General features: G+C 44.2%; 1 protein-coding gene across 2 annotated transcripts in view; it reads right to left on the bottom strand.

The window, feature by feature from the left end:
* SLC25A13 (solute carrier family 25 member 13) overlaps positions 1–2,927 on the bottom strand; it is a 231,230-nt gene extending 228,303 nt beyond the window's left edge. Inside the window, exon 1 of one of the 2 annotated variants that reach the window (XM_055420464.2) lies at positions 2,716–2,927. In XM_055420464.2, coding sequence (XP_055276439.1) covers positions 2,716–2,730 — 15 coding nt within the window. In that variant the 5' untranslated portion in view covers positions 2,731–2,927. The remainder of the gene's footprint in view (positions 1–2,715) is intronic. The other variant, XM_055420465.2, reaches the window with a different exon arrangement.
* Positions 2,928–27,484: the final 24,557 nt, after the last annotated feature.

A 27,484-nucleotide genomic window follows, 5' to 3' on the forward strand; every position in this document is an offset into this window, starting at 1 on the left:
TATCAAATTTGCTTAAATATCCAAATGATTCACCACAGTGAGTGCTGGAATTCACTAGGGAGAGATGAGAGTCTCTCCCTAGTCAGGCTCCTCAAGTTTTACGAGGGTATGTCAATCCTATCCCTAGATAAGATTGCTAAGTCTACGGATTTGTGCTCAATATGGAATATCTGTGCTCCACGAAAAAGCAAAGAGCATGGCCTTTAACTCAGGCTGCACAGCACTGCCTAGTAGTGAACAAAATCAAGGAGCATCCAAAGGTAATAAATAAGGGGCATTCCTGGACTAAGATGGACCAGCACAGCTCATCTGGAGACCTTTTAAGACTACAATTAGGCCTCCCTAGTGGCTCAGACGGTAAAGAATCTGCCTGCAATGCAGGAAACCCGGGCTCAATGCCTGGGTTGGGAAGATATCTGGAGAAGGGAATGGCAACCCACCCCAGTATTCTTGCCTGGAGAATTCCATGGACAGAGAAGCCTGGCAGGCTACAGTCCATGGGGTTGCAGGGTCAGAAACAACTCAGTGACTAACACACACACACACAAAGACTACATTTACTGCACTGCCCTTGCACTAGAATGAGAGACACTATAAGAAATGGCCTTATGGAATCCACAAACTTCTCTTTGTGGTTATGAGGTAGTTTCCAATGCAGTTTGTGCACTGCTTATGAAAAGAGATGGGGAGAAACTGTCCTCAGAGAGCAGAAAAAGAGGACCTCTCTCCCAAGTAACTGACCTCACTGATCACTTCCTCCATGCTTCCGCTGCTAGAAGGTTCAGTCACCTCTAGCAATCCTTATTGTCTATTAACCTTAGTCCTTGTTTCATCTTACTTTGCCTCCTTTCTGTTTTTCTCATCTACTGTGACTTGATTTTGACATGTCTCATTGGTTTATAAATACACGTATATATGATGTCAGCCCTAAGAAATCCTTAAAAGAGGCAAGTTTAGAAGAATAAATAAATAAAAACACAAGTTCCCAAAGAGTAAAAATGAAATGATTCAGTTTCCCTGACTCTCACTACTTGGCTAAAATTCAACTACCCTTATTGCTATGATGTGACAGTTTAATAAAAATACACCCCCAAAAGCTAAGCCTGTTTCCAGGTCATTTATTTTATTTCATACTAGTTAATCAGTATTATACTCCATTTACATGCCTACTCCTCCATTTAAATTCCCCACTCTATCTCCAAATTAAGTAAAATTATTTAATTCATCTACAGGAGTAAAAATGACAGTAAAGTATGGGTATCTACTCCCACCCACTCTCCTGAAAGAAGTCACCTGGAGGGAACATAATTGTTCCCCTGTACTCTGATTGCATGTAAATTTAATGCAAAGAAAGGGTCAAAAGTTGTTAGGTTGCAAAGGGCTAAATGTAAGCTCCAAAAATGAACCCCAGTGATTCTCAGAGAATCTACCTAAAATAGTTGTATATGTACATGTGTCTGCTCATTTATACTCAGAGTGCCCTTCTTAGGATGGAACCTGGAGTAATTACAGAAAAGAAAAGGGCCACTTAGGCCACATAATCTAGAAACACTGAAAAGCCTGCAGATTTGGGGAGGCCTGGAGAAACTTAAGTCATAGAACAGCATTTAAATATATTTGTCTGCTTACAATTTCCATTGCAAATGTGATTAGTTTGCACGAATAAATAGGAATATGATGTGTTGGCCATGTTTTCCTCTTGAGGGTTATCACAGAGTTTTGATTAAGGACAAATGTCTGAGATGTTGGGTATATTTAAGTTCACGACACTTAAAATGAGCTAGGAAGTTCTATAGGCTTGATTAAAGGGCTGCCTTCGTGAACTTAAAATTAAAAGCAATAAATTCCAATGAGTCAAGTGATTGGGACTAAATACGGTATTCTGCCAAAAAAGTTGAAATGGAGTCCAAAGAGACTGAAATGGTGCCCAGGTTTCCAGAAACGGTGAAGGAGGAAAGGTCAAGCTGTCGGAGCTGCCTTTCCTCTGGGTTAGTGAATGAGTACCATGACGCAGAACTCCTTTTAAGTAGAACTTCACAGGAGTTACAGGCTCCCAGGACAATCTGTTTTGTCATTTCTATAAAGAAGCCTCTCAAACGCTCAGAGGCCGGTGTGTTAAGTATTGTCAGATGCTCAGAGCAGAGAGAAGGATGGGAAGTGGGGGCGTGGGGAGGGGAGGTACGCCGGAGTTTTTACGCACACGCGCGCCGGCCAGCTCCAGCAGCCTCCAAAACGGAAGTCAAGGTGACTCCCCGGCCGCGGGAGGGCGGAGCCTCTGAAACCTAACAGGATCCGGCATCGGCGCCGGCGGTGAGCCCGGGGAGCCGCTCGGGTCAACAGCAGCCGGGGTAACGAGCAGGAGCGCGCTGGGGTGGCCGCGGGGACCTGCCGACCCGGAGCCCTCTGCCACCCCGGGACGCCTTCGCGCCCGCTCCTCTTCATCGGCCTTGGCTCAGCCGGCCGCGCGCCCGCCAACCACCGACTCCCAGTCCCGGCCAAGTGGGAGGGTCCAGCCGGCAAAGTTTCCGCTGCAAGGCCGGGCCCCCGAGCCCCGCAATCGCCGCCTGTGCTGCCCGGCAGGGACGGCTACCTGCCTCCTCCCGCTGCTGCAAGGTGGAGCAGCCGCCGTGCGCCCGTTTGCTCTCCCTGCTGCACCAACCGGGCGCGTGAACGCCAGGGCCCCTCGCGGCCCGCGCGGCCCCGGCCCACGCTCACCTTGGCTGCCGCCATGCTTCGCCCTGGTGCGGGCAGCTGCGGGCTGCAGGACGCGCTCACTGGCTTGCCGGCGCTGCGGCCCTGGGCAGCTCACTTCCCGTCCCGACGGCGGCTAGGGCGGCGATGCAGCCCGGCAGCGTGCGCGCCCGGCCTGCCTCCCCACGCCCTCCTGCCGGCGCGGGTCATGCGGGCGCTGCCAGCCCATTGGCTGGGCCTGGCCGGGGCCGCCGGGGCGCGCGTGATCCGGACGGCCTCTGCCCCGCTGCGGGGCGGGCCCGGGTCTGCGGGCGGCGGGCTGGCCCCGCCACGTGACCCCGGCTGCGCTGTCCAGCAGGGCGACCTCTGCAGCGGGGGGCCGGCAGGCGGTGGCGGGGTTCACGACCGTCTTTGGGGAGCAGGTGGCCTCGCGAGGGAAGCTGTTGGCTTCGGCTGTTCTAGGGCCTCCAGATCCACAGGCGGGGCACACAGCTAGGGAAGTTGAGAACGACACTAGTTCCCAGGTTTAGCCAGGTGTTTCCTGTCGATTCCCTTTCAGAGGGGCTCCGCTCTGGGGTGGGGGTGGGGGGGCGTCATTTAAGAGATCCCTAAACACTCCAGTACTCTTGCCTAGAAAATCCCATGGATGGAGGAGCCTGGTAGGCTGCAGTCTGTGGGGTCGCTAAGGGTCAGACGCGACTGACTGACCTCACTTTCACTTTTCACTTTCACACATTGGAGAAGGAAATGGCAACCCACTCCAGTGTTCTTGCCTGGAGAATCCCAGGGACGGGGGAGCCTGGTGGGATTCCGTCTATGGGGTCACACAGAGTCGGACACGACTGAAGTGACTTAGCAGCAAACATTGACTAGTCGATGGGAAATAGGAAAGTAATGTCTCTGGCAAACCTAGTTTTAGGTCAAATCTAGGTAAGTCGAAGTACCAAACAGCTGTATGTGTAAGTGCAGAACTTATATGTGCTGGGGCCACTTCATTTTCGCCCTACATAATCGGATGGCAGAGATCAAAGAACCACCCCCCCAAAAATAGACCCTACTGAAAGAAACAGGTTAAATTTTAATGTAAAAATAGAATGTGTAACCCCCAGAGGTCTTTCTCTTTGTAAGAATTTCATTCAGTTACCTCTGCTACCAAAATTTATAATTAAGGCAATGGTAGTCAGTGAAAAGGGCTTTAAATGTTTTGTAGATTATGGATATAACTTAGCAACAAAAGTGTTTTTTACCAGTCATTTTCATTAATTAACACTGATTGAGTGCCTGCTACTTGCCAGGCACTGTGTTAGGTGCTGGGAACACCAAAATGACTTGAGAAATGGTCCCGGCCCTTAAAGAGCTTAAGGGCTAGTGGGAAAGCTGGGGCATACACACTTAACGTCCATATAACCTGTCAAGGCAGCAACCTCTACCCAAGGACCATGGGACCACTGAAGGCTGGGGAAACCTCTTAGAGGAGATGATGCCTAGGCTAAATGCACTAACGTGGCTGTGAATGAGCCCAGTAAAGTGGAGGGGGATGGTTTTCCAGCCAGAGAAAAGGAGGAGAGGAGGCCCAGAAATTACTGAGGAAACAGAACAAGTTATGAAAGTGATGGGTCATGAAAGGTAAGGAGCTGTGAAACTGGTGGGAGAAGAGTCTGGACAGGCAGGTTGGGACCACTCATGGAGGGTGCTGGGTGCCAGGTGAAGGGTGTGCACCTTAACTGAAGGGCTTTAAGGGAGGTGGCATGGCCAGGATTACAATATAGATGGATCCTGCCTGAGGTGTGGAGGACGGGGTAAGGTCACACGGTTGGGATATTCAGATAGGACGGACTGAGAACTTGAAACCAGAGATGGGAAGGGCTAGAGGAAGGAATAATATCAGTGTGGTGACTGATAATATGTGGGGTAGGAGAGAGAAAGGAAGTCACCCTGTCTGGCACATTGGGCCCTGGTGTAGATGTTGGAAACACACCGGAGATAACATGTAATACATCAGTAATACAGGAGTATTCTGAAGTGTGTGCCTCTTGTCTGTAAGGAGAGTGTATGTGAAATACACAAACTGTAAAAGAAAAACATTTCGAAAGGGAATGATTGATTAAGAGATTCTCAAGAGGTTTAACGAAGACTGGAGCAACTCGAATGTGTTCAGTAGGCAACAGAGAAAGACCAGGCAAAACCAGGAGAAATGATAGAGAAAAGGATAGCAGGGGACAAGTCTACAGCTCATGTACAGGGGTGGTCCTGGCTGCTATAAAGAGTTTTTAAAATGTGCAGAGAAAATACAACCTCATGTAACCAAGATCACATCATATACTATATACTATTTTAAAGTGCATCACTGAAGCTCTCCGTTTATAATACAGTGAACTTTAAAAAAATTTAAATGTGGTATGTTTTCTGGAAATCTCGGAAAATTCAGAAAATCATAGTAATGACAAAGTCACTCATATTTCTTGTATCAGAGTTAGCCACTGTTAACATTTTACTGTTACATTCTTCGAGACGATGTCCTTATGTGTTCATGTAGAGAGTCTTTTATTTATTTATTTAAATACAAGGACTCATACTCTATATATCTTTTTTTTTTATGTCCGCTTTAACAAAGCAAACACATACTGGGTGGTTTACAGTAACAAGTTTATTATCTTCCCATTATGGAGGTCAGAATTCCAGAATGAGTCTTAAGGGGCTAAACCAAGGTGGAGGGGCTGTGTTCCCTCCAGAAGGTTTAAGAGAGTATCTGCTTTTTTGCCTTTTCCAAGGGGGCCCATGGCCCCTTCCTCTGTCATCAAAGCCAGCTCACAAACATCTCCTCTCTCTGAACTCTGCTTCCCTCACATTTCCTCTTCTGTCGTGATCTCCCTCTGCCTCCTTCTCATAAGGACACTGTGCTGTGCTGTGCTCAGTCGCTCAGCACCCTCTGACTCTTTGCGACCCCATGGACTATAGCCTGCCAGGCTCCTCTATCCATGGGAGTCTCCAGGCAAGAATGCTGGAGTGGGTTGCCATGACCTCCTCCAGGGGATCTTCCTGACCCAGGGATCAAACCCAGGTCTCCCACATTGCAGGCTGATTCTTTACCATCTGAGCCACCAGGGAAGCCATAAGGGCACTGATGATGGCATTTGGGATCCACCCAGATAAGCCAAGATAATCTACCTCCATATCTTTAACACAATGGCATCTGCAAAAAAAGTTGCTGCCATATAAGGTAACATTCATAGGCTCCAGAGATTAGGATGCAGACATCTGGGGGAACCATTCTTCTACCTACCAAACCTACCACACTCTGGATGCAAATATAACCACATATGAATAAAAGTGTATTTCCACTTACAGTTGGAGTCAGACTCGGTCAATTAAGCTTTCTCCTTCTAGAACTCCTCTAGAAAATATGAGACTTTTGAAAAATTAAACTTGTCACAAGCCCTGAAATATTGAAGGAGGCTCACTGTCCTCCACATGACCTGTCAACAATGGGAAACATCATCTGAGAGGATGAAGTGTAAGCTGACCGGTCACCTGCTGCTTTGTCTTGTCCTGACAGCTGCCCTCCTGATAAGGGATTCGGGCCATTCTTGTCCCTGTCCCCAGACCACCCCCTTCCCTACCACTGAAAAGTAGCTGGCGCTGAATTTTGACTGAAGGGGCCCTGTTATGGGCTGTGTCTCCCTCCAGTCCTAATCACCCTGACCTCAGAAAACGACTTCTTTTGAAACTGAAGATGTAATTAGTAAAGATGAGGTCATACTGGAGTATGGTGGGCCCTTAACCCACCGTGACTGGCGTCCCTATAGGAAGACACAGAAACACACCAGGAGGAGCCATGTGACGTAAAGGCAGTGACGAGAGTGATGCAGCTATGAGCCGGGGGACGCCAAGGGGCAACAGCTGAGAAGAGGCAAGAAGAGCTGCTAACCAGAGTCTCAAGAGGGCGCATGGCCCTGCCAACACCTTAATTTGGGGTTTCTAGCCTCCAGAACCAAGAAAGAATACAATTCTGTTGTTTGAAGCCCCCCGAGTTTGTGGAACTTTATTGTGGGAGCCCAAGGAAACAGATACAGAGCCCAAAGCCACCTACGTGTTGTACCAGATGCCAACATGGCCTGTTGGGAAAGCGGCCAATCCAAACCATGGTGAAACTCGAGGGTTGACAACGTGAGCTCAAGCCCTGGGGTTCAGAAGAGTGAGCAGTGTGTCCTGTTCTGAGCTTTCACCTTCCTCAGAGTGAGGGTGCTTTGCACATGCCCTTTGACCATGCTCTTTAAACAATCTGGTTTTCCCCAGCTCCACGAAAAACAAACAAGCAAACAAAACGCACCAGTTTCCCAATGAGCGTGTTCCTAGATGAGACTGCAGGAAAGGGTATCCTGCGAGAATGCTTGCAAAGCACCTCATCTACCAATAAGATTGGGCATATAACTGAGAATTATAATAATGATCTTTTGTGTGGATGGCGAGTTGCAAAAGTAATGCTCGGGATGGCAAAGGACATGTGACAGTGAACGGAGCACCATGAAATAATAAGTAAATGAAGAGCTCCCAAGTTCTGCGGCCGCAGCAGAGTCTCGCCAACTCAAGGACACAGAGAATCCCTCTGTTGCAGTCACCTGTCTTTGGGATCCTGCCAAGTGTCAAATCAAGCATGATAAGCCTTTCCTGAGCGTGGGCAGAAGGTAGGTCGGAAAGGAACATGATCTAGCTTCTTAGTAGATCCAAAGGAGAAAAGCTGTGTCAACATTTTTAGTTAGAGGGAAGGTAGGGGAGGGAGGAAGAGAGTAAGGATGATGAGACAGACGACACCTTGAGTAAGTGCTTGCAAACAAATCCCCAAGTTTCCAGAGCCTATGCTCTGAGAGCAAGGCCTTGAACAACTAGGTTCTGAGAGCAGAGCAAGTATACAAGCCCGGGAACACCTACCCCCACCTCAGCAGAACACAGGGGAACCTCAGTTTCACCAAATACAAAGTTTTAAGCGTTGAAATTTACCCCAGAATGGAATAAGAGGCCATACTAGCAACTACCAGGGGTCTGCTGGGGAAAAGGAATAACAGGTATTAACTTTACAAGATAATTCATCATAGTGTCCTGGTCAGATAGTCAAATACCCCGATTTAGTGATAAATAATTAGATTCACAAGTACTCAAGGTACACAGAACTTTGTGAGAGGCAAAGAAAGCCTCTGAAATCTGATGCAGGCACTACAAGTTTGGGGATGAATACACATGTCCAATTTCGAGTCAAGTCCCTAGCCTAGAAGGTTTATTGGTGAAGTATCTTAAATTGAGATTAGGGTGACAGATGGCACATAGTACCCTCAAAAGCTCTCAGCTGAAAGAGTATGACTGCTCCATGTCCCAAGAGCACAATGAACTCTTCAGTAAGATTGAGCGCATGGCGATCACTGACCAGCATCCATGGGATAATATACATCATTCATACCTCCCTGGGATGCATGCTGACCATCGCTGCCTCTGCCAACACAGTTTTATAATCTAGTGTTAAACAGTTTCCCTGCCCTACAGTAATAAGGACTTGACCCTGGCACAGAAACAAAAGGGAAAAAGACACAGTCCTGGGACTTCAGAGAGCTCACAGATCTGTCATCCAAGTCCTTGTTGAATGTCACCATGTCAGAGATGTCTCCCACCTCCACTCACCGGCTGTTAGCGTGTCATCCTATCTATCCCTTACTGTCTGGCTGTATGTTTATTAGTTTATTGTCTGCCTCCCCATATTGGGATGAAAACAGGGATTGCAGCTCTATTCATATCCAGGATATTATAACACTGTTTGCAGTATACAAGGCACTCAAATATTTGTTTAATGCATTCATTGGAAATAGAAACTCATATGCCTGGGGCACCAAGACCAATAAAAACTGAAGAAGGTTATCCCACAGAGCAATGAATAGGAGTTTAAATTAAGGCATTTCAATGATTTGGTTTCGTCCACAATTGTAGGGCATATTCTGAATTTCCTATGTGAAGATATTAGACCAGAGCATTTGCACTTCTCAATACTTTACTCCAGCCACCATTTCCCAAGAATAATGTCCCCAATTCCTTTACAACACTGACAAGAAGGCAAGTAAATAAACAGTAGGAATATTTTGGAGATCCAACTACTTGAGTACAGACAGTTCTAACGGAATGGGTACAGCAGATGTTCAAACCATACTGAAGCAAGTCTCATGCCTTATACTTGATTGTGTTATATAGACCAGGCTTGAAATTTTGGTGTATTGACACCAAACAGGACCCTCTGTTAGGGGAAACACCCTGACTGAAACCACCCACACTGGCCCGGCCCCATAGTAACCATTTGCATGAGTTATTTTATGACAGGAGGTCCTGGTAAGGAACCTGGAACTAACAGCCACCACCACCAGAAGAGTTCAGGAAAGATCAAAAGGAGATGCCACGTGTCCTACCACCTCCCAGAATCCTCCTTGCTGGCTGAGCAACACGTGCACCTACAGGAAGGACCCTGAGACAGAGTGTTTGGCCAAAGACAACCTGGAAACTAATCCCATTACCATAAAATGCAAGACTACAAGCCACGTGGCAGATTAGTCTTCCTAGGGTTCCCTTACCCTCCTGCTCTCCACATGGTTGCCCCTTCTCAATAAAGTCTCTTGTTTTGTCAGCACATGGGGGTTCTCAGACAATTCGCTTCTGAGTGTTCGACAAGAACCCCCTTTGGGGCCCTAGGAAGGGTACCCCCTTGCTGTAACACCTGTGGGGCCCTCCTGGGCACAAAGCCTTTCTGTATCCCCCATTTCTTGTTTATAAGAAATAGGCCTCATATAGCCTCCTCAACCTTCCCTGAGTTCCAAAGGGCAGATTCAAACAGTTGCTAATCAGGGAAGGGAGGGAATGAAGAAAGAATGGAGGAACAGCCAACAAACAATAGTCCAGCCTTGGAGCAGAATCCTGGTTCCTCCTGAAAGAATATACATAATAATATCTTTGAGTTCTTCCGCAGGAACTAAAGCCCCCACCCAGATGTTGCTGTTGTTGTTCAGTCCTAAGTAATGTCTGACTCTTTGGGACCCCATGGACTGCAGCATGCCAGGCTTCCCTGTCCCTCACCATCTCCCGGAGTTTGCTCAAACTCATGTCCATTGAGTTGGTGATGCCATCCAACCATATCATCCTCTGTCATCCCCTTCTCCTCCTGCCTTCAGTCTTCCCAAGCATCAGGGTATTTTCCAATGAGTAAATAAACAAAATTCAATTAAAAAATTTTTTAAAGCCCACAACAACATAAATTTATTATCTTGCAGTTCTACAGTTCAGAAGTCCAAAATGGGTAAAATCAAGGAACCAACAGTGCTGGGTTGCTTTCTGGAAGCTCAGAGAGAATCCATTTCCTTGCTGTTACAGCTTCTAGAAATCAGGTTCATGACTCTTCTCCATCTTCAAAACCAGTAACAGTAAGTCCAGCCCTTCTCCTGTCACATCAATCTGATCTCCACTTCTTTGCTCTTTTACATTTAAGGACACTTATGATCACACCGGGCCTGCCAGGTGGTGACAGTGGTAAAGAACCTGCCTGCCAATGCAGGAGACATAAGAGATGTGGGTTCTGTCCCTGGGTTGGGAAGAACCCTTGGAGGAGGGCATGGCAACCTACTCCAGGGTTCTTGCCTGGAGAATCCCATGGACAGAGGAGCCTGGTGGGCTACAGTCCATGGGGTCACAAAGAATCGGACATGATGTGAGCAACTTAGCACACATAATTACACCAGGTTCACCCAGATAATCTGGCGTAAACTCCCAATGATTATCCAGATGGACAATGATGGTCAGTTGATTCGTTTGTTAAGGCTGCCATAGCAAAGTACCACAGATTGGGTGGCTTAGCAACAATGTCTTATTCTCTCACAGTTCCAGAGGCTGAAAGTCTGAGATCAAGGAATCAGCCGGGTTCATTTATTCTGAGGCCTCTCTCCTTAGTCAGAGATGGCCATCTTCTGCCTGTGTGTTCACATGGCCTTCCCTGTGTGCATATCCGTGTCCTAATCTGTTTGTTTTCTTAATGTATCCATTTATGTGTTTTATTTATTTATTTTTAGTTGAAGGATAATTGCTTTACAGTATTGTGATGACTTCTGCCCTACATCAACATGAATCAACCATAGGCATACATATGTCCCCTCCCTCTTGAACCTCCCTGCCACCTCCCTCCCCATAATCTTCTCTTCTTACAAAGACATATTGGATTAGGGCCCACCATAATTACCTCACTCAAGTTAATTACCAATTTAAATACCATATTCCCAAATTCAACCACATTCAGAGGCACTGAGGATTGGTATTTCAACATATGACTTTCGTAGGAGAGACAATTTAGCCCATAGTAATTAGCAGCTTTAATTCCACCTGCTACCTTAAGTCTCTTTTGTCATAGCATGTAACATATTCAGGGGTTCTGGGTACAGATTTGTGAACATCTTTGGGGCACTATTATTCTGCCTAACACACCTTGTTCTGAAAATGCTCTAACTGGTAAAACAAATCTATAGAAATAAGAGATCTTAGAGTAGAATATTTGGTACCTATCACCATAGTCCTTGCAATCCCAGTAAAGCAAAACTGACTGTTGGGGGGAATTACATCAAAAGTCCTTAAAGAGATTGAGCCCAATTTTAACGGCCTGAGGCAGAAAACCTCAGGGTCTTGCATCAAGTCCAAGCCTGTGTTCATGAATCTGCCTGAGGTCCTCTGGGCTCAGTAAACCACTCAAAGTAGTAGCAAATCAAACTTAGGCTGCCCTGGCCCCTCAGTATACTCAGGATGGTGAAAAAAGTGAAAGTTGTCATGTCCAACTCCTTGAGACCCCATGGACTATAGCCTGCCAGGCTCCTCTGTCCATAGGATTCTCCAGGCAAGAATACTGGAGTGGGTTGCCATTTCCTCCTCCAGAGGATCTTCCTGACCCAGGAATCGAATCCAGGTCTCCTGCATTGCAGGCAGATTCTTTTACCATCTGAGCCACCAATGAGGCCCTGAACACTCTGGTGGAGATATAGAAGAGGCAGATGCACCAGCCCCCCAGTGTCTGACCAGCAAGGAGGAACAGCAGCTAGAGATTCATACAGTGAGCTCTCCGGGCCTGGCCACCAGTGGCATTGCTTCTAGGACAGCAGTTTCTTTTGCAAGAAGTCTCAAAACTATCAAGAATTCTACAATTTTTGAAAGAAATCTGATTCTCAGTAAGACAATCTTACCAAAACCGGTTTAATGAGACCTATGTTTTTATAAAAACAACAACAACAAAGCAATAACGACAAAACTCTATCCAGATGTTATGCCTCTCTTACATTCTTCCTTACAGCTAATCACAAATGGAGACGAGTTGAAGCATGTATTGGGTTGGGCCGAAAGCTCATTTGGAAGTTAGGAAAAAACCCAAATGAAACTTTGGGCCAGCCCAGTATATTCTACCACTGGCTCTTATTATTATTTCTTCATCATCCTATCTGTGTGTCTAACTAGCTTCAGCTAGCAGGAGTGAGTGAGTGTTAATCGCTCAGTCATCTTTGCCTCTTTGCAACCCAGTGGACTATAGCCCACCGGGCTCCTCTGTTCGTGGGATTCCCCAGGCAGGAATACTGGAGCGGGTTACCATTCCCTTCTCCAGGGAATCTTCCCAAACCAGGATCGATCTCAGGTCTCCTACACTGTAGGTAGGTTCTTTACGAACTGAGCCACCAAGGAAATCAGACAGACTATTTGAATCGCAGCTCTGCCATTTAAGGCTCTGTAACACTTGGTCAGTTATCAACCTCTCTGAGGCTATGTCTCCTGATCTGTAAAAGAGAGAGGAAAAAAAAAAAAAACCATTTTGCAAAGTTGCAATGATATTTAATTGAATGTATATAAATGGCAAATAAGAATATGTTACCAATAATAATAGAATGAGAGAGTCAAAGCAGCTGTCCTATGAGATTCCTTCTAGGTGTGGTAGTCTATGCTTCTATTCTTGTGCTACTCCTAAGAGCATTCTATCACCCAAATGAAGATGATTTATACCTAGGCTTATTGTCTCAGAATCTTCCAAAGGCAGGGAAGTATAGATGTGGGGGAAGTAAGGAAGGTCAATCACTTCACAAAGATTGGAATATCTACTCTCAAAGCTGGAGACTGAAACTCTAGTGAGGCAGAGACCATGAAAGCACTTGAGTATATAAGAACAATCTGTTAGTGTTTGTTTCCAATTTGAAGAGACTGGACCAGCTCTTTCATGTCTGAACTTGTCAGTTGGACCCACAAGCCCAGCCTCGGGACCACCAGCCTTTGTGGTGCTTTATCATCCTCCCTCCTGCCACGACTGCCTGAATCCATTAGAGACACGCTGTTAGAAAGAGAGGCCCTCACATTCAACCCCTGACTCTTGGGAGTGGCAGACCTAATTCTCTTAAGGTTGTAATGCAGTGAAGAAGATCTTTAAACATCAACATTTAAAATTAAAATGAAGCTCATCATATATCAAAAGAGGTAGAAGAATCAAACCCTAACCGAATGTCTAGGTTTTCTCTGTAAGACTCCGAATAATATGGCCCCTGCTGCCTCTTAGGTCCTCCCATCCCTTTCTGGCTGCCATCGCTTCCTCTGCAAGCTAAGTGTGTCTTGCCCTGGGGCCTCTGCACTGGCTGTTCCTTCGCCTGGAGCTCTGCCAGTCCTTTTCCCAGATCCTCCAACTCCTCCCTCAGGTCCCTGGGGTCCTACCCTGACCTCCCATCTGAAGTGGGAACCTCTCTGTTATTCTCAGTCTCTGCATCCTGTTCTGGCCCCTTTGGCACCTATCACAGTGAGAAATAAGCTACACAGATAGCACTGGTAGCAAAGGACCTGCCTGCCAACGTAGGAGATGTAAGAGACGTGGGTTCGACCCCGAGGTTGGGAAGATCCCCTGGAGCAGGTCATGGCAACCCACTCCAGTATTCTTTCCTGCAGAATTCCCATGGACAGAGGCGCCTGGCAGGCTACCGTCCATAGGGCCGCAAAGAGTTGGACACGACTAGTGATTCGGCACACAGCATGATGAGTAACTATTTCTATTTGTTCTCTTACCTGTGGCATGAAGAGATGACTTAGGAAAGGGAGGCTGGACTGAGCTGGGGCAGGCTAATGCCCTGTAGTTCTGGGGCGTATCCTGGAACTTTCTGCTAGTAAATGACCTGACATGTGAGCTGCATCAACATCACCAAAATCAGTGATCTGAGGCCTGACATAATGGAATGAGGGTCAGGAGGCCTGGATCGTAATCCCAACCCAACTCTGTCACTTAGCAGCCATGTCACTGTGAGCAAGTCACTTGTCCTCTCCAGGATTCAGTTGCTTCACCAATGAAATGGGCGCACTTGATTTTGAAGAGGCTCAATCAACTACTAACATTCTTGTCCTGATTCATTTAGACAGACAGACAGACAGCAGATAGTCAGTCTCAGACTAAGGCAGAAGAAGAGGAAGCTATTTACTCTGGTGATGATCAGAGGGGTGGTATTGATTAAGGATAGTGATGACCTCTGTATTTATGTTGCGAGTGTCCTTTAATATGGGAATCGACCTCCACTTGAGTCATTCCCCACCCTGGCAAGATGCATCAGTCAGATAAATGACTACCTACTCTGGGTGGCAGAACCACAAAAGGCCCCAATCCCCCTCGGGATGTGTGTCACGATCTGTGACAGGAAAGTTCCTCGAAAGCCCCGGTGAAATGTAGATCGCTGTCTTAGAGGAGTCAGTCCTCAAAGCCACCACCAGGCATTTACATTTTTGGAAGCCCCAGGCTAAGGGACATGGGGCAGAAGTTGTAGAGGGAAAAGATCTCTCCAGAACTCTGCTGTTTAATACTAAAACCACAAGCGCCACATGGCTATTGGGCACTTGAGAGGTGGCTGGTGTGAATTGAGATGTGCTGAAAAGATAAAAAGCACGCTGAATCACAGAGATTTTAGTATGAAAAAGTATATGTAAAATGTCTCAATAAATAATTTTTAAATTTATGAGATGTTGAAATGGCAATGATTTAGAAATGTTGGGTTAAATAAAATATATTCTTAAAATTCATTTCATATGTTTCTTTTAATATTTCTAATGTGGCCAATAGAAAAATTTTAATTAGGGGCTTGTGTTATATTGCTCTTGAATAGTGCTTTTCTAGAGCTCGAGTTGTGTGTGTGTGGAGACAGAGGTGGAGGAGTTGACCAGCAAAGATTGATGGAGGAGATGGGAGTGAGCCACAAAGATATATTCCTCGTATCTCTCCAGCTTACACTGATCTACACCATTAGGCAGCAAGCTCAGAAAAATCTGGCAATGCCAGGGTCCGAGCTGGAGTTCCAAGGGGTAGAAATTCTAGGGATTTTCCATACACTGACTTGCTATGAAGTGGGGTCTGCTAAATTGGGTGAGAGGGGCAGGGTGAAATGGGAGGCCAAGAAATCAGCTAGTTGGTGTCAACCCCACCAGACCGCACCCCTCAAAACTTCACTGGACAGTGCGCTTCACACTGTGAAGAGAGTTACAGGTGGAAAGGAGAAAGGCTAAAATGAGCTCGGTGGTGGATTAAAAAAAGACTGAACTTTAGTGTTGAACGGGTCTATGAAGACCTACAAGACCTTTTAGAACTAACACGCAAAAAAGATGTCCTTTTCATTATAGGGGACTGGAATGCAAAAGTAGGAAGTCAAGAAACACCTGGAATAACAGGCACATTTGGCCTTGGAGCACGGAATGAAGCAGGGCAAAGGCTAATAGAGTTCTATCAAGAGAATGCACTGGTCATAGCCAACACCCTCTTCCAACAACACAAGAGAAGACTCTACACATAGACATCACCAGAGGGTCAACACCGAAATCAGATTGATTATATGCTTTGCAGCCAAAGATGGAGAAGCTCTATACAGTTAGCAAAAACAAGACCAGGAGCTGACTGTGGCTCAGATCATGAAATCCTTATTGCCAAATTCAGACTTAAATTGAAGAAAGTAGGGAAAACCACTAGACCATTCAGATATGACCTAAATCAAATCCCTTATGATTATACAGTGGAAGTGAGAAATAGATTTAAGGGACTAGATCTGATAGATAGAGTGCCTGATGAACTCTGGACGGAGGTTCGTGACATTGTACAGGAGACAGGGACCAAGACCATCCCCATGGAAAAGAAATGCAAAAAAGCAAAATGGCTGTCTGAGGAGGCCTTACAAATAGCTGTGAAAAGAAGAGAAGCGAAAAGCAAAGGAGAAAAGGAAAGATATAAGCATCTGAATGCAGAGTTCCAAAGAATAGCAAGGAGAGATAAGAAAGCCTTCCTCAGTGATTAATGCAAAGAAATAGAGGAAAACAACAGAATAGGAAAAACAAGAGATCTCTTCAAGAAAATGAGAGATTCCAAGGGAACATTTCATGCAAAGATGGGCTCGATAAAGGACAGAAATGGTATGGACCTAACAGAAGCAGAAGATATTAAGAAGAGGTGGCAAGAATACACAGAAGAACTGTACAAAAAAGATCTTCACGACCAAGATAGTCACGATAACGTGATCACTGACCTAGAGCCAGACATCTTGGAATGTGAAGTCAAGTGGGCCTTAGAAAGCATCACAACGAACAAAGCTAGTGGAGGTGATGGAATTCCAATTGAGCTATTTCAAATCTTGAAAGATGATGCTGTGAAAGTGCTGCACTCAATATGCCAGCAAATTTGGAAAACTCAGCAGTGGCCACAGGACTGGAAGAGGTCAGTCTTCATTCCAATCCCAAAGAAAGGCAATGCCAAAGAATGCTCAAACTACCGCACAATTGCACTCATCTCACACGCTAGTAAAGTCATGCTCAAAATTCTCCAAGCCAGGCTTCAGCAATATGTGAACCGTGAACTTCCAGATGTACAAGCAGGTTTTAGAAAAGGCAGAGGCACCAGAGATCAAATTGCCAACATCTGCTGGATCATGGAGAAAGCAAGAGAGTTCCAGAAAAACATCTGTTTCTGCTTCATTGACTATGTCAAAGCCTTTGACTGTGTGGATCACAATAAACTGTGGAACATTCTGAAAGAGATGGGAATCCCAAACCACCTGACCTGCCTCTTGAGAAACCTGTATGCAGGTCAGGAAGCAACAGTCAGAACTAGACATGGAACAACAGACTGGTTCCAAATAGGAAAAGGAGTACGTCAAGGCTGTATATTGTCACCTTGCTTATTTAACTTATATGCAGAGTACATCATGAGGAACGCTGGGCTGGAAGAAGCACAAGCTGGAATCAAGATTGCTGGGAGAAATATCAATAACCTCAGATATGCAGATGACACTACCCTTATGGCAGAAAGTGAAGAGGAACTCAAAAGCCTCTTGATGAAAGTGAAAGAGGAGAGTGAAAAGGTTGGCTTGAAGCTCAACATTCAGAAAACAAAGATCATGGCATCTGGTCCCATCACTTCATGGGAAATAGATGGAAAAACAGTGGAAACAGTGTCAAACTTTATTTTTTTGGGCTCCAAAATCACTGCAGATGCTGACTGCAGCCATGAAATTAAAAGATGCTTACTCCTTGGAAGGAAAGTTATGACCAACCTTGATAGTATATTATAAAGCAGAGACATTACTTTGGCAACAAAGGTCCGGCTAGTCAAGGCTCTGGTTTTTCCCATGGTCATGTATGGATGTGAGAGTTGGACTGTGAAGAAAGCTGATCGCCGAAGAATTGATGCCTGTGAACTGTGGTGCTGGAGAAGACTCTGGAGAGTCCCTTGTACTGCAAGGAGATCCAACCAGTCCATTCTAAAGGAGATCAATCCTGGGTGTTCATTGGAAGGACTGATGCTAAAGCTGAAACTGCAATACTTTGGCCACCTCATGCAACGAGTTGACTCACTGGAAAAGACTCTGATGCTGGGAAAGGTTGGGGGCGGGAGGAGAAGGGGATGACCGAGAATGAGATGGCTGGATGGCATCACCGACTCTGTGGACATGAGTTTGAGTGAACTCTGGGAGTTGGTGATGGACAGGGAGGCCTGGCGTGCTGTGATTCATGGGGTCGCGAGAGTGGGACACGACTGAGTGACTGAACTGAACTGAACTGAACTTTAGTGTAAGTTAGTTATCTAGGAATAAGATTTTGATTTGACTGTCTAAGGGAAATGTTTAAAAACATTTGATTAGACTATAAGGTGTTTTTGACAACAGAGAAGACAACAAAGAAAAAAATATCATCCATATTCCCCTAACCCAATTTTAACTATTTGAAAGTAATTTTGAAAGTTTTAATATTTGAAAGTAATTTTCTTCCGGTAATTTTTTTTGCATGCATGAGTGTCTGTTACAATGATGCGTTACATTACTGGGATAACACAACTTGTATATCTTGCTGTCTCACTTAGTAAAATGTCATACATGTGTCCACTACCGTGTGTGAAATAGATAGCTCGTGGGAAGGTGCTGTGTAGCGCAGAGAGCTCAGCTCAGCACCCTGTGAGGACCTCGAGGGAAGGGCTCAGTGAGGGGGAACCCCAAGAAGCGGGGATACATCTACACTTACAGCTGACTCAAGTTGCACAGCAGACATCAGCACAACACTGTAGAGCAATTATCCTCCAATTAAAAAACAAGAAGCAATATGCCATAAGAACTTTACCCCGTTATTAAATAATCTTGAAAAACATAATTATTCATGGTTTCCTGATATCGCGTCATAAGAACATACCCATCTCAACCACTCTCTAATGGGTGGGTGTTTTAACTCATTTACCATTTTTACCTATCATAAGTAAAATGTGATGAATACCTTTGTACATCAGATTTGTTCTATGTTTCTAAGTAAAATTGAAGACATTTGTAAAAGCCATTATGGAGAATGCAAATGAAGAAAATGAGAGTTAGTCTTTATTTCTCTTTTTAATGGAGCGAATCAGTGAATCAAGCTCTTTAAGTTCTTTTCCTACTCTGAAATTTTATGGCTGACTCTTTAGAAAAACATTACTTTTTTCATTCATTGGTGTTTTTTGTTTTATTTTTGGTCAAAGACAATATAGGCAAGTATTTCTAATTTTCTATGCTGTGAATGATTTAGAACACACTTTGACTATTATTTGGCTTTCCACATCTCTTTCAGAAATATCTTTCCCTTCTACTGACTGCAGATCAGTTCTCTGTTTGCTAAATCTCATTTTAGAAGGAATGGAATCACAAAGGCAAAATTTTAAGGTACATTAAAACTGAAAATGACTCATATTAAATATTAGACATGTTGAAACTATAAAGGGCCTAAGATGCTAGTCTACTTGCAGGCTAACAAGTTTCATGAATGCTCACAGAAGACACGAGACTCGTGGATTAGAGACAAAGAACAGTTCAGTACTCCCAGAAGAGCAACAGCCAGAATGTCAGCGTTGGTTTCCCCTAAGCCCAGACTCCCACAGGGCAACACAAAGAGGCCATGTGACCCCTGAACAAGCACTGGATTGCATTACAGAAGAGAACCCTAGTCAGGGAGCCTGACTCTTTTATAAGGGACACTAAACATGCTGTTCTGCGTCCCAAAGCTTCTGAGTCCCTTTGTTATACAATTGTCCTGATAAGATCGTTCGGAGCAAGGCCATCAGAGCCTCAGCTCTTAAGATGTGCAAACTTGTGAGAGACTCGTGGAGAATTTTCTTTAACATAATCATGAAGGTAGAGTTAGAGTCTATTAATAGAGTGGACGTGTACATTTTATTCATGGAGCTGTTATTTTCTGTAGGACCAAGCCAAGGTCTCTTTTTGTCTGGCACTATCTACTTTCTTTCCATGTTCCTTAGCCACAGAAGTCAATTCCTTTGCAGCCTGTGCAGAGATTTCCCATCAGAGTCATCTGTTTGCATCTGGATACACTGTCAGTCCACTTCCATGAATGCAGTCAGGACAGACCATCCCAGCTCCGCCATCAGCACTATGTGTCTGTGAAACAGATTAAGGGGCCCGCTCTCTCCCTCCTGGAGAGAAGGGTGGGCTAACACCCCAGAACTCCCATAGACTCCTTACAGTTAGCTACTTCTCTTTGAATACAGCTGAAATGTCACTGATCACCAGAAACAGTCTAAAAAGAGGTCTCCCCCAAAAGATTTTTGTTCCCTAAGGGAAAACTCTTCATAACATTAGCATGAATAAGTTATGAAAAGCCATCACAACTGAGAGAGACATAATCATCATTCATGTATAACAGATTTGTTTATTCTGTAAAGATTCATTTCAGTTGATTAATTATCAGTATCTGCTGATGGTGGGGGGAACAAGGCTGCTCTGATGAGAGAATTATTGAAGTGCATGCTTAGAATATTTATCACTGAACACATATTGTATGAATTTAGCATATTTATCACCTTCTTTCTGGATGGGCTCATTCTTCCCCCAAATGTATCAAATGCCATGCTGTTGGCACTCTGCCCTTCAAATATGGACCCTATTGTTTTTATACAGAATACTAATTTCTTCCTTCTATTTATTGAACATGATAGTAACATTATCAGTTGATTCTCTGCTATAAGCCAAAGACTGAGATGCTTTAGTGCTTTTCCTTTTATCTCCAGCACACTTGTGGCTTATGCTATTATTATCTCCTTATCATAACGTGGGCTTTCCTGGTGGCTCAGATGGTAAAAAAATCCACCTACAATCCCGGAGACCTGGGTTCGATCCCTGGGTTGGGAAGATCTCCTGGAAAAGGGAAGAGCAACCCACTCAACTATTCTGGCCTGGAGAATTCCATGGATGGAGAAGCCTGGCGGGTCGTAAAGAGTCGGACATACTGAGTGACTTTCACGTTTCACTTTCACTTTATCATAACTTAAGAAAATAAAAGACTAGGCCACTTGCTTAATATCATTTGGTTTATATGCAGCCAGGTTGCATGTAAAAGGAGACTGAAACTGCTCGCTCTCTGCTTCCTGAATTGGGGCTCTCAGTCACCATGTCGGTGCTTAGGCAAGACCCCTATGAGCATGCGTGCTAAATCTCTTCGGTTCTGCCCGACTCTGCAACCCCGCGGACCACAGCCCACCAGACTTCTCTGTCTATGGGGTTCTCCAGGCAAGAATACTGGTGTGGGTTGCCATGCCCTCCTCCAGGGATCTTCCCAATGCAGGGATTGAATTTACATCTGAGGCAGGTTCTTTACCACCAGCGCCATCTGGAAGCCCCTAAGAACACTACACTGGGAGTCAGACTACCTGGACTGTGATCCAGGTCCGATAATAATATCTTTGTGACATGTTTACCCTCTGTAGGTCTTTGTTTCTCTATAATCTTGTCTCATCTCATTTATCTCTATGTTTTCCTCTTTATCTCTCTTCGGAAGCCTCAAGCTTATAACATTTATGCATTTGCCTTCTGGTCATTGATACTGTAATATGTCCAAATTGGATACCACCCCAACAAGATTCTCCCCTACTGACCTCTACCTGAGTGAATGGCACCATCAGCCACCTTATTGCCCGAAACAGAAAAATGGGCGCCATCTATGACTCCTCTCCTTCTCTGACTCTCTGCATCTGTTCAGCCCTTGGAGGTTCAAGTGCTAGAGATTCATCATGCCAATATCTCCTCTCTCAACACCAACACTGTGGTAGTGCAAGCATGACCACCCCTCCTAAGGAATTCTACATAATTTCTCACCTGGGCTCCTTGCCTCCAGCTTCACTCACCTCCACTGTCCACCACCCTTTCTCCAAAGTGGACTCTAAGAACCCAAACCTCACCAGTCTGCTCCTTTACTCAGAATTTTCTGATGGTTTCCCAGTGTCCTCAGATTGCTTACTGGCCCTATCTGCCACGTCAGCCTCATTTTTTGCATTTCCTCCCGGCAAAGTCTGCTTTAGTCAAGCTGAGCTAATTTCAGTTACTTAAACTCTACCCCCACTCTCATTCATGTCTGGTTCTGTCGTTCGTCACACTGCAGGGAAGATGCTTCTCTCTTCTTACTACTCTTTCACTTTTCTCCTAAAATGATTGCCTTCTAACGCCACAGGAAAAGGACACAGTCGAGTTTCCAGATCCAGTCCCATTTGGGAATACCCTGTGCTTCCTGATTCTCTAACATGATGGCTCAATTTGCAGCACTGGTAACATCTAGCCTGCTCAAGATAAGGGCATGGCAACCCACTCTGGTATTCTTGCCTAGAAAATCCCATGGACAGAAGAGCATGGCGGGCTATAGTCCATGTGGTCCCAGGAAGCTGGACATGACTGAGTGACTAAGCACAACACAACCCTGCCCAAAGGAACCAAGTCCTTTATTTTCCCTCTCCACTGAACCTCTCAAACATTTGAAAATATAATTGGATCATAATAAACATAGAAAGTAACCCTGAACACCACTGAACCTCTCAAATATTTGAAAATACAGTTGGATCATAACAAACACAGAAAGTAACCCTGAACATGGAAAACTGATCTCTGATTGATTAGGTTGACTGATGATTTATGGTTGGGGTGTAGTGGGCTCAGCAGTGGCCAGGAGGCCCCATGATATCAAGTGTTACCATATCCTTGACACTCATGTACATGTTAAACTGGAGGCTACTATTTGCTTTATTGCTATTACACCTAGACATTTATCACGCTCTTAAAACTTGTCAGAGACTCTCAGACATCATGAGTCTTGATGCAGCCACATGGAGCTATATGAAGCCCTATTGTTTATGGATCACTTTCTTTTCCATTTTCTCCCTATTTGTGACTTTTTCCATCTTTTTTCAGCGTTAGAAAAATGCACTCAAAAGCTTATAAACAGCAGTTGGTAATCAGTGCATAGCAGCTTTCTGTGTATAATACAATCATTAGGTATACATTAGACACTTGGCATAATAAGAATACTGTCACTGTAACAGAACTGTGTCACAGTACCAGTGCCTCCTGCATTGAAAATATACAGATCAATTTTTCATCCCCTATGAATGGGAAATAGTATCATAGCTGCATGATATTTCTCTACGACAAAGTGTCACTGATTTTACTGATCAAATTCTAAAGGAAGACAGTATACATGCAAATGTGTTCATATCAATCTCTCTTATATGGTACTTAATATCCTTCGATCTCTTCCTTGTTGAAGCTGTATTCTTAATGTCTTTAACCTAAATTTAAGCACAATTTAAAATCATGTCCATAACTGGTATTAGTGAAAGAAATTTTTATGCTGCTGAGAATTGAGCATGTTCCAGTTAAAACTAAAATTTGTTATTTATATGAAATATCCAGGAGAGACAGATCTATAGAGACTAAGGAACATTAGTGGTTACTTAGAGATAGGGAGAAAACAGGAAGGAACTACAAATGGGTGGGAGGCATCTTTCAGGGGGTAATGGAAATGTTCTAAAATTGGATTTTAGTAATGGTTTTATGACTCTTTAATTACTAAAAATCACTGACTTGAATATTTTAAATCAGATAATTTTACAGTATATAAATTATAGCTCAGTGTTGATATTGTTGTTCAGTCATTAAGTTGTGTTCAACTCTTTGCGACCCCTGGACTGCAGCATGCCAGGCTTTCCTGTCCTTCACTATCTCCTGGAGTTTGCTCAAACTCCATTGTGTAGATAATGCCATCCAACCATCTCATCCTCTGTCATCCCCTTCTCCTCCTGCCCTTGATCTTTCCCAGCATCAGAATCTTTTCCAATGAGTTGGCTCTTCGCATCAGGTGGCGAAAGTATTGGAGCTTCTGCTTCAGCATCAGTCTTTCCGATGTATATTCATGTTGATTTCCTTTAGGATCGACTGGTTTGCAGTCCAGGGGACTCTCAAGAGTCTTCTCTAGCACTACAATTTGAAAGCATCAATTCTTTGATGCTCAGCCTTCTTTATGGTCCAACTCTCACATCTGTACATGACTATTGGAAAAACCACAACTTTGACTATATGGACCTTTGTTGGCAAAGTGATGTCTCTGGTTTTTAATACTCTGTCTAGGTTTGTCATAGGTTTTTTTCCAAGGAGCAAGTGTCTTTTAGTTTTGTGGCTGCAGTCACCATCTGCAGTGATTCTGGAGCAAAAGAAAATAAAATCTGTCACTGTTTCCACTTTTCCCCTATCTATTTGCCGTGAAGTGATAGCACCAGATGCCACTATCTTAGTTTTTTAAACACTGAGTTTTAGGCCAGCTTTTTCACTCTCCTCTTTTACCCTCATCAAGAGGCGCTTTAGTTCCTCTTCACTTTTGGCCATTAGAGTGGTATCATCTCTGTGTCTGAGGTTGTTGATATTTCTCCCATCAATCTTGATTCCAGCTTGTGCTTCTTCCAGCTCGGCATTTCGCATGATGTCCTCTGCATAGAAGTTAAATAAGCAGGGTGACAATATACAGCCTTGACATAATGCTTTCCCAATTTTGAGCCAGTCTGTTGTTCCATGTCTGGTTCTAACGGTTGCTTCTTGACCTCCATACAGGCTTTGCAGGAGGCAGGTAAGGTGGCCTGGTATTCCCATCTCTCTAAGAATTTTCCACAGTTTGTTGTGATCCCACACAGTCAAAGGCTTTGGCATAGTCACTGAAGTAGAAATAGATGTTTTTCTGGAATTCCCTTGCTTTTTCTATGGTCCAAAGGATATTGGCAGTTTGATCTCTGGTTCCTTTTGTTTTTTCTAAATCCAGCTTTTACATCTGGAAGTTCTCGATTCAAGTGCTCCTGAAGCCTAGCTTGAAGGATTTTGAGCATTACCTTGTTAGCATGTGAAATGAGCACAATTATATGGTAGTTTGAACACTCTTTGGCATTGCCCTTCTTTGGAATTGGAATGAAAACTGACCTGTTCCAGTCCTGTGGCCACTGCTGAATTTTCCAAATTTGCTGACATATTGAGTGCAGTATTTTAACAGCATCAACTTTTAGGACTTGAAACAGCTCAGCTGGAATTCCATCACCTCCACTAGCTTTGTTCATAGTGATGCTTCCTAAGGGCCACTTGACTTTACACTGCAGGATGTCTGGCTCTAGTTGTGTGAACACATCATCATGGTTATCTGGCTCATTAAGATCTTTTTTTAATAGTTCTTCTGTGTCTTCTTGACACCTATTCTTAATCTTTTCTGCTTTTATTAGGTCCTTGATATTTCTGTCCTTCATTGTGCTCATCTTTGCATGAAGTGTTTCTTGGCACCTCCAGTTTCCTGAAGAGATCTCTAGTCTTTCCCATTCTATTGTTTTCCTCTCAATAAAGTTTCCTTTAAAAAAACCAGTTAAATTATATTGAACATCCTTATACCCATATCTTTGTGATCTCGTGTAAGTATATTCACAGAACTAATTTGGAGATGTACAATTGGTTGATCAAAGGGATGCCTATTTAAATTTTTCATAGGAACTACCAAATTGTCTTTCAAAGTTAATTTTCCAATTTACTTGCCTACCAACAGTGTATGACATTATCAATCTCTCCACAAAGTTGCTAGCACTTGATAGTATTAATCTTATTTGGTTTTGACTGTAACAGAATGTTGTCATTTTTTAAAATTACTAGACTCTTTCAGCCATTTTTATATCCTCATTAAACCTGAAACTGGGGCTTCCTAGGTGGCAATAGTGGTAAAGAGCCTGCCTGCTAATGCAGGAGATGTAAGAGATGCAGTTACTATCCCTGAGGGAAGATACCCATGGGAAGATTCCTTGGAGCAGGACATGGAAACCCAATCCAGTATTCTTGCCTGGAGAATGCCCATGGACAGAGGAGCCTGGCAGGCTGCAGACCATGGGGTAGCAAAAAGTCAGACATGACTGAGCAACTAAGCACATTATATCCTTTATTTATTTATTTTTAAAGGGTTGTTTGTGATTTCCTCATTGATATATATTCTATGTTTATGCATATTGATTTTTCCTGTTACATTCTTCAAATGTTTCTTTCTAGTCCAGTGTACAAACTGTAGCCTATAAGCCAAACCCAACCCCTGCTTGTTTTGAAATTTTATATTTAAGTTTTTATTTTGAAATATGATTCATTATAACTGTGAAATTGCAAAGACAGTACATAAAGATGTCAAGTACCCTTCACTCAGCTTCCCCCAATGGTTACATTTTACATAATTACAATATAATAGCAAAGTCAGGAAATTCATATCAGCACTGTGTGTGTGTCTCCACCATTATATCACATGCCTGCCTAGATTCACGTAGTCACCACTTCAATAAAGACAGAATTATTTCATTATCAGAGAAACTTCTTCATGCCACCTCTTTGTAGTCACAACCATGCCACTATCTCCAATAATCCTAACCCCTAACCACTAAGGTGTCTCTATCTCTATAATTTTGTCATTTTAAGAAAGTTATATAAGTGGAATTACATAGTCTGTGACCTTCGAGACTGTTTCACTCAGCATAATTCCCTTGAGATCTATCCAAGCTGTGGCATGCATCAAGAGTTTGTTTCTTTTTATTGCTGAGTTATAGTCCATCATAGGGATGTACCCATTATCTGCTTTTAAAGGGACAGCAAGCTTAAAGTAATTTTTACATATTCAATGGCTCTTTAAAGATCAAAAGGTGAATAATACTTTGTGACACGGAAATCATATGAGAGGCAAAATATAGTGTTCATAAGTAATGTTTTATTGGAACACAGCCACACCCATTTGCTTCTGTGTGGTCTAATTTATGGCTGCTTGCATGTTACAGTGGAAGAGCTGAGCATTCGTGATGGTGACCACTGTCACCATGAGGGTATAAAGGCAGAGAAGGAGGGCCCTGCCCTGATGTCTCCCAGGCAGGCCTCACCCATCTTGCTTCCCTAGCCTGTTGGTTTGGACTTCTTCCTACAATTCTGTGAAAGTTCTACTTACTTCAACCTTATTTGCCCTTGCTAAATGATACCTCTTGAGCACTTTAAATCTCTACCTTAAGTGATTTCCCTCACAGCCTTATTTCCCTTTACATAAAGGATACAAAACTTATTGTGGACATGCATCACTCTGGCATTTCAGGGCTCTGTTCTGGCAGAAATAGCTTAATCAAAAGCCTGAAGCCACTATGGTGCAACGTCACAGACAGGGGGTATATAGCGAAGTTGGGGGGTGGATCTCAGGTAGGTTGTTTGACTCATATGAACCTCAACTTCATAACTGTAAAGTGGGAATCATTGTTAACTAGCCATGTTCCACAATATATCTTTTGCCTTTTCTCTCACGGATATGAATTTCTGCTTTTTAGCTTGACCTGAGACTGCCCATAATAAAACCTATATTACACAGGTGGCTTTGGCCAGGAGGCTACTCTTTGGCAAACAGGTTGTGAGCAGAACTAATACATGCATAGGGGAGGGAATGTAGATGGGGTGGAGAGCCATTTTGGACCATATCAGTTCAGTTCAGTTCAGTTCAGTTCAGTCGCTCAGTCGTGTCCGACTCTCCGCGACCCCATGAATCACAGCACGCCAGGCCTCCCTGTCCATCACCAACTCCCAGAGTACACTCAAACTCATGTCCACAGAGTCGGTGATGCCATCCAGCCATCTCATTCTCCGTCGTCCCCTTCTCCTCCCGCCCCCAACCTTTCCCAGCATCAGAGTCTTTTCCAGTGAGTCAACTCGTCGCATGAGGTGGCCAAAGTATTGCAGTTTCAGCTTTAGCATCAGTCCCTCCAATGAACATCCAGGATTGATCTCCTTTAGAATGGACTCGTTGGATCTCCTTGCAGTATAAGGGACTCTCAAGAGTCTTCTCCAACACCACAGTTCAAAAGCATCAATTCTTCGGCGATCAGCCTTCTTCACAGTCCAACTCTCACATCCATACATGA

Source organism: Moschus berezovskii, chromosome 3, assembly GCF_049115385.1.
Source record: "Moschus berezovskii isolate FMDL1 chromosome 3, NW_MosBer_1.0, whole genome shotgun sequence".
In the NCBI taxonomy this organism is placed as follows: Eukaryota; Metazoa; Chordata; class Mammalia; order Artiodactyla; family Moschidae; genus Moschus; species Moschus berezovskii.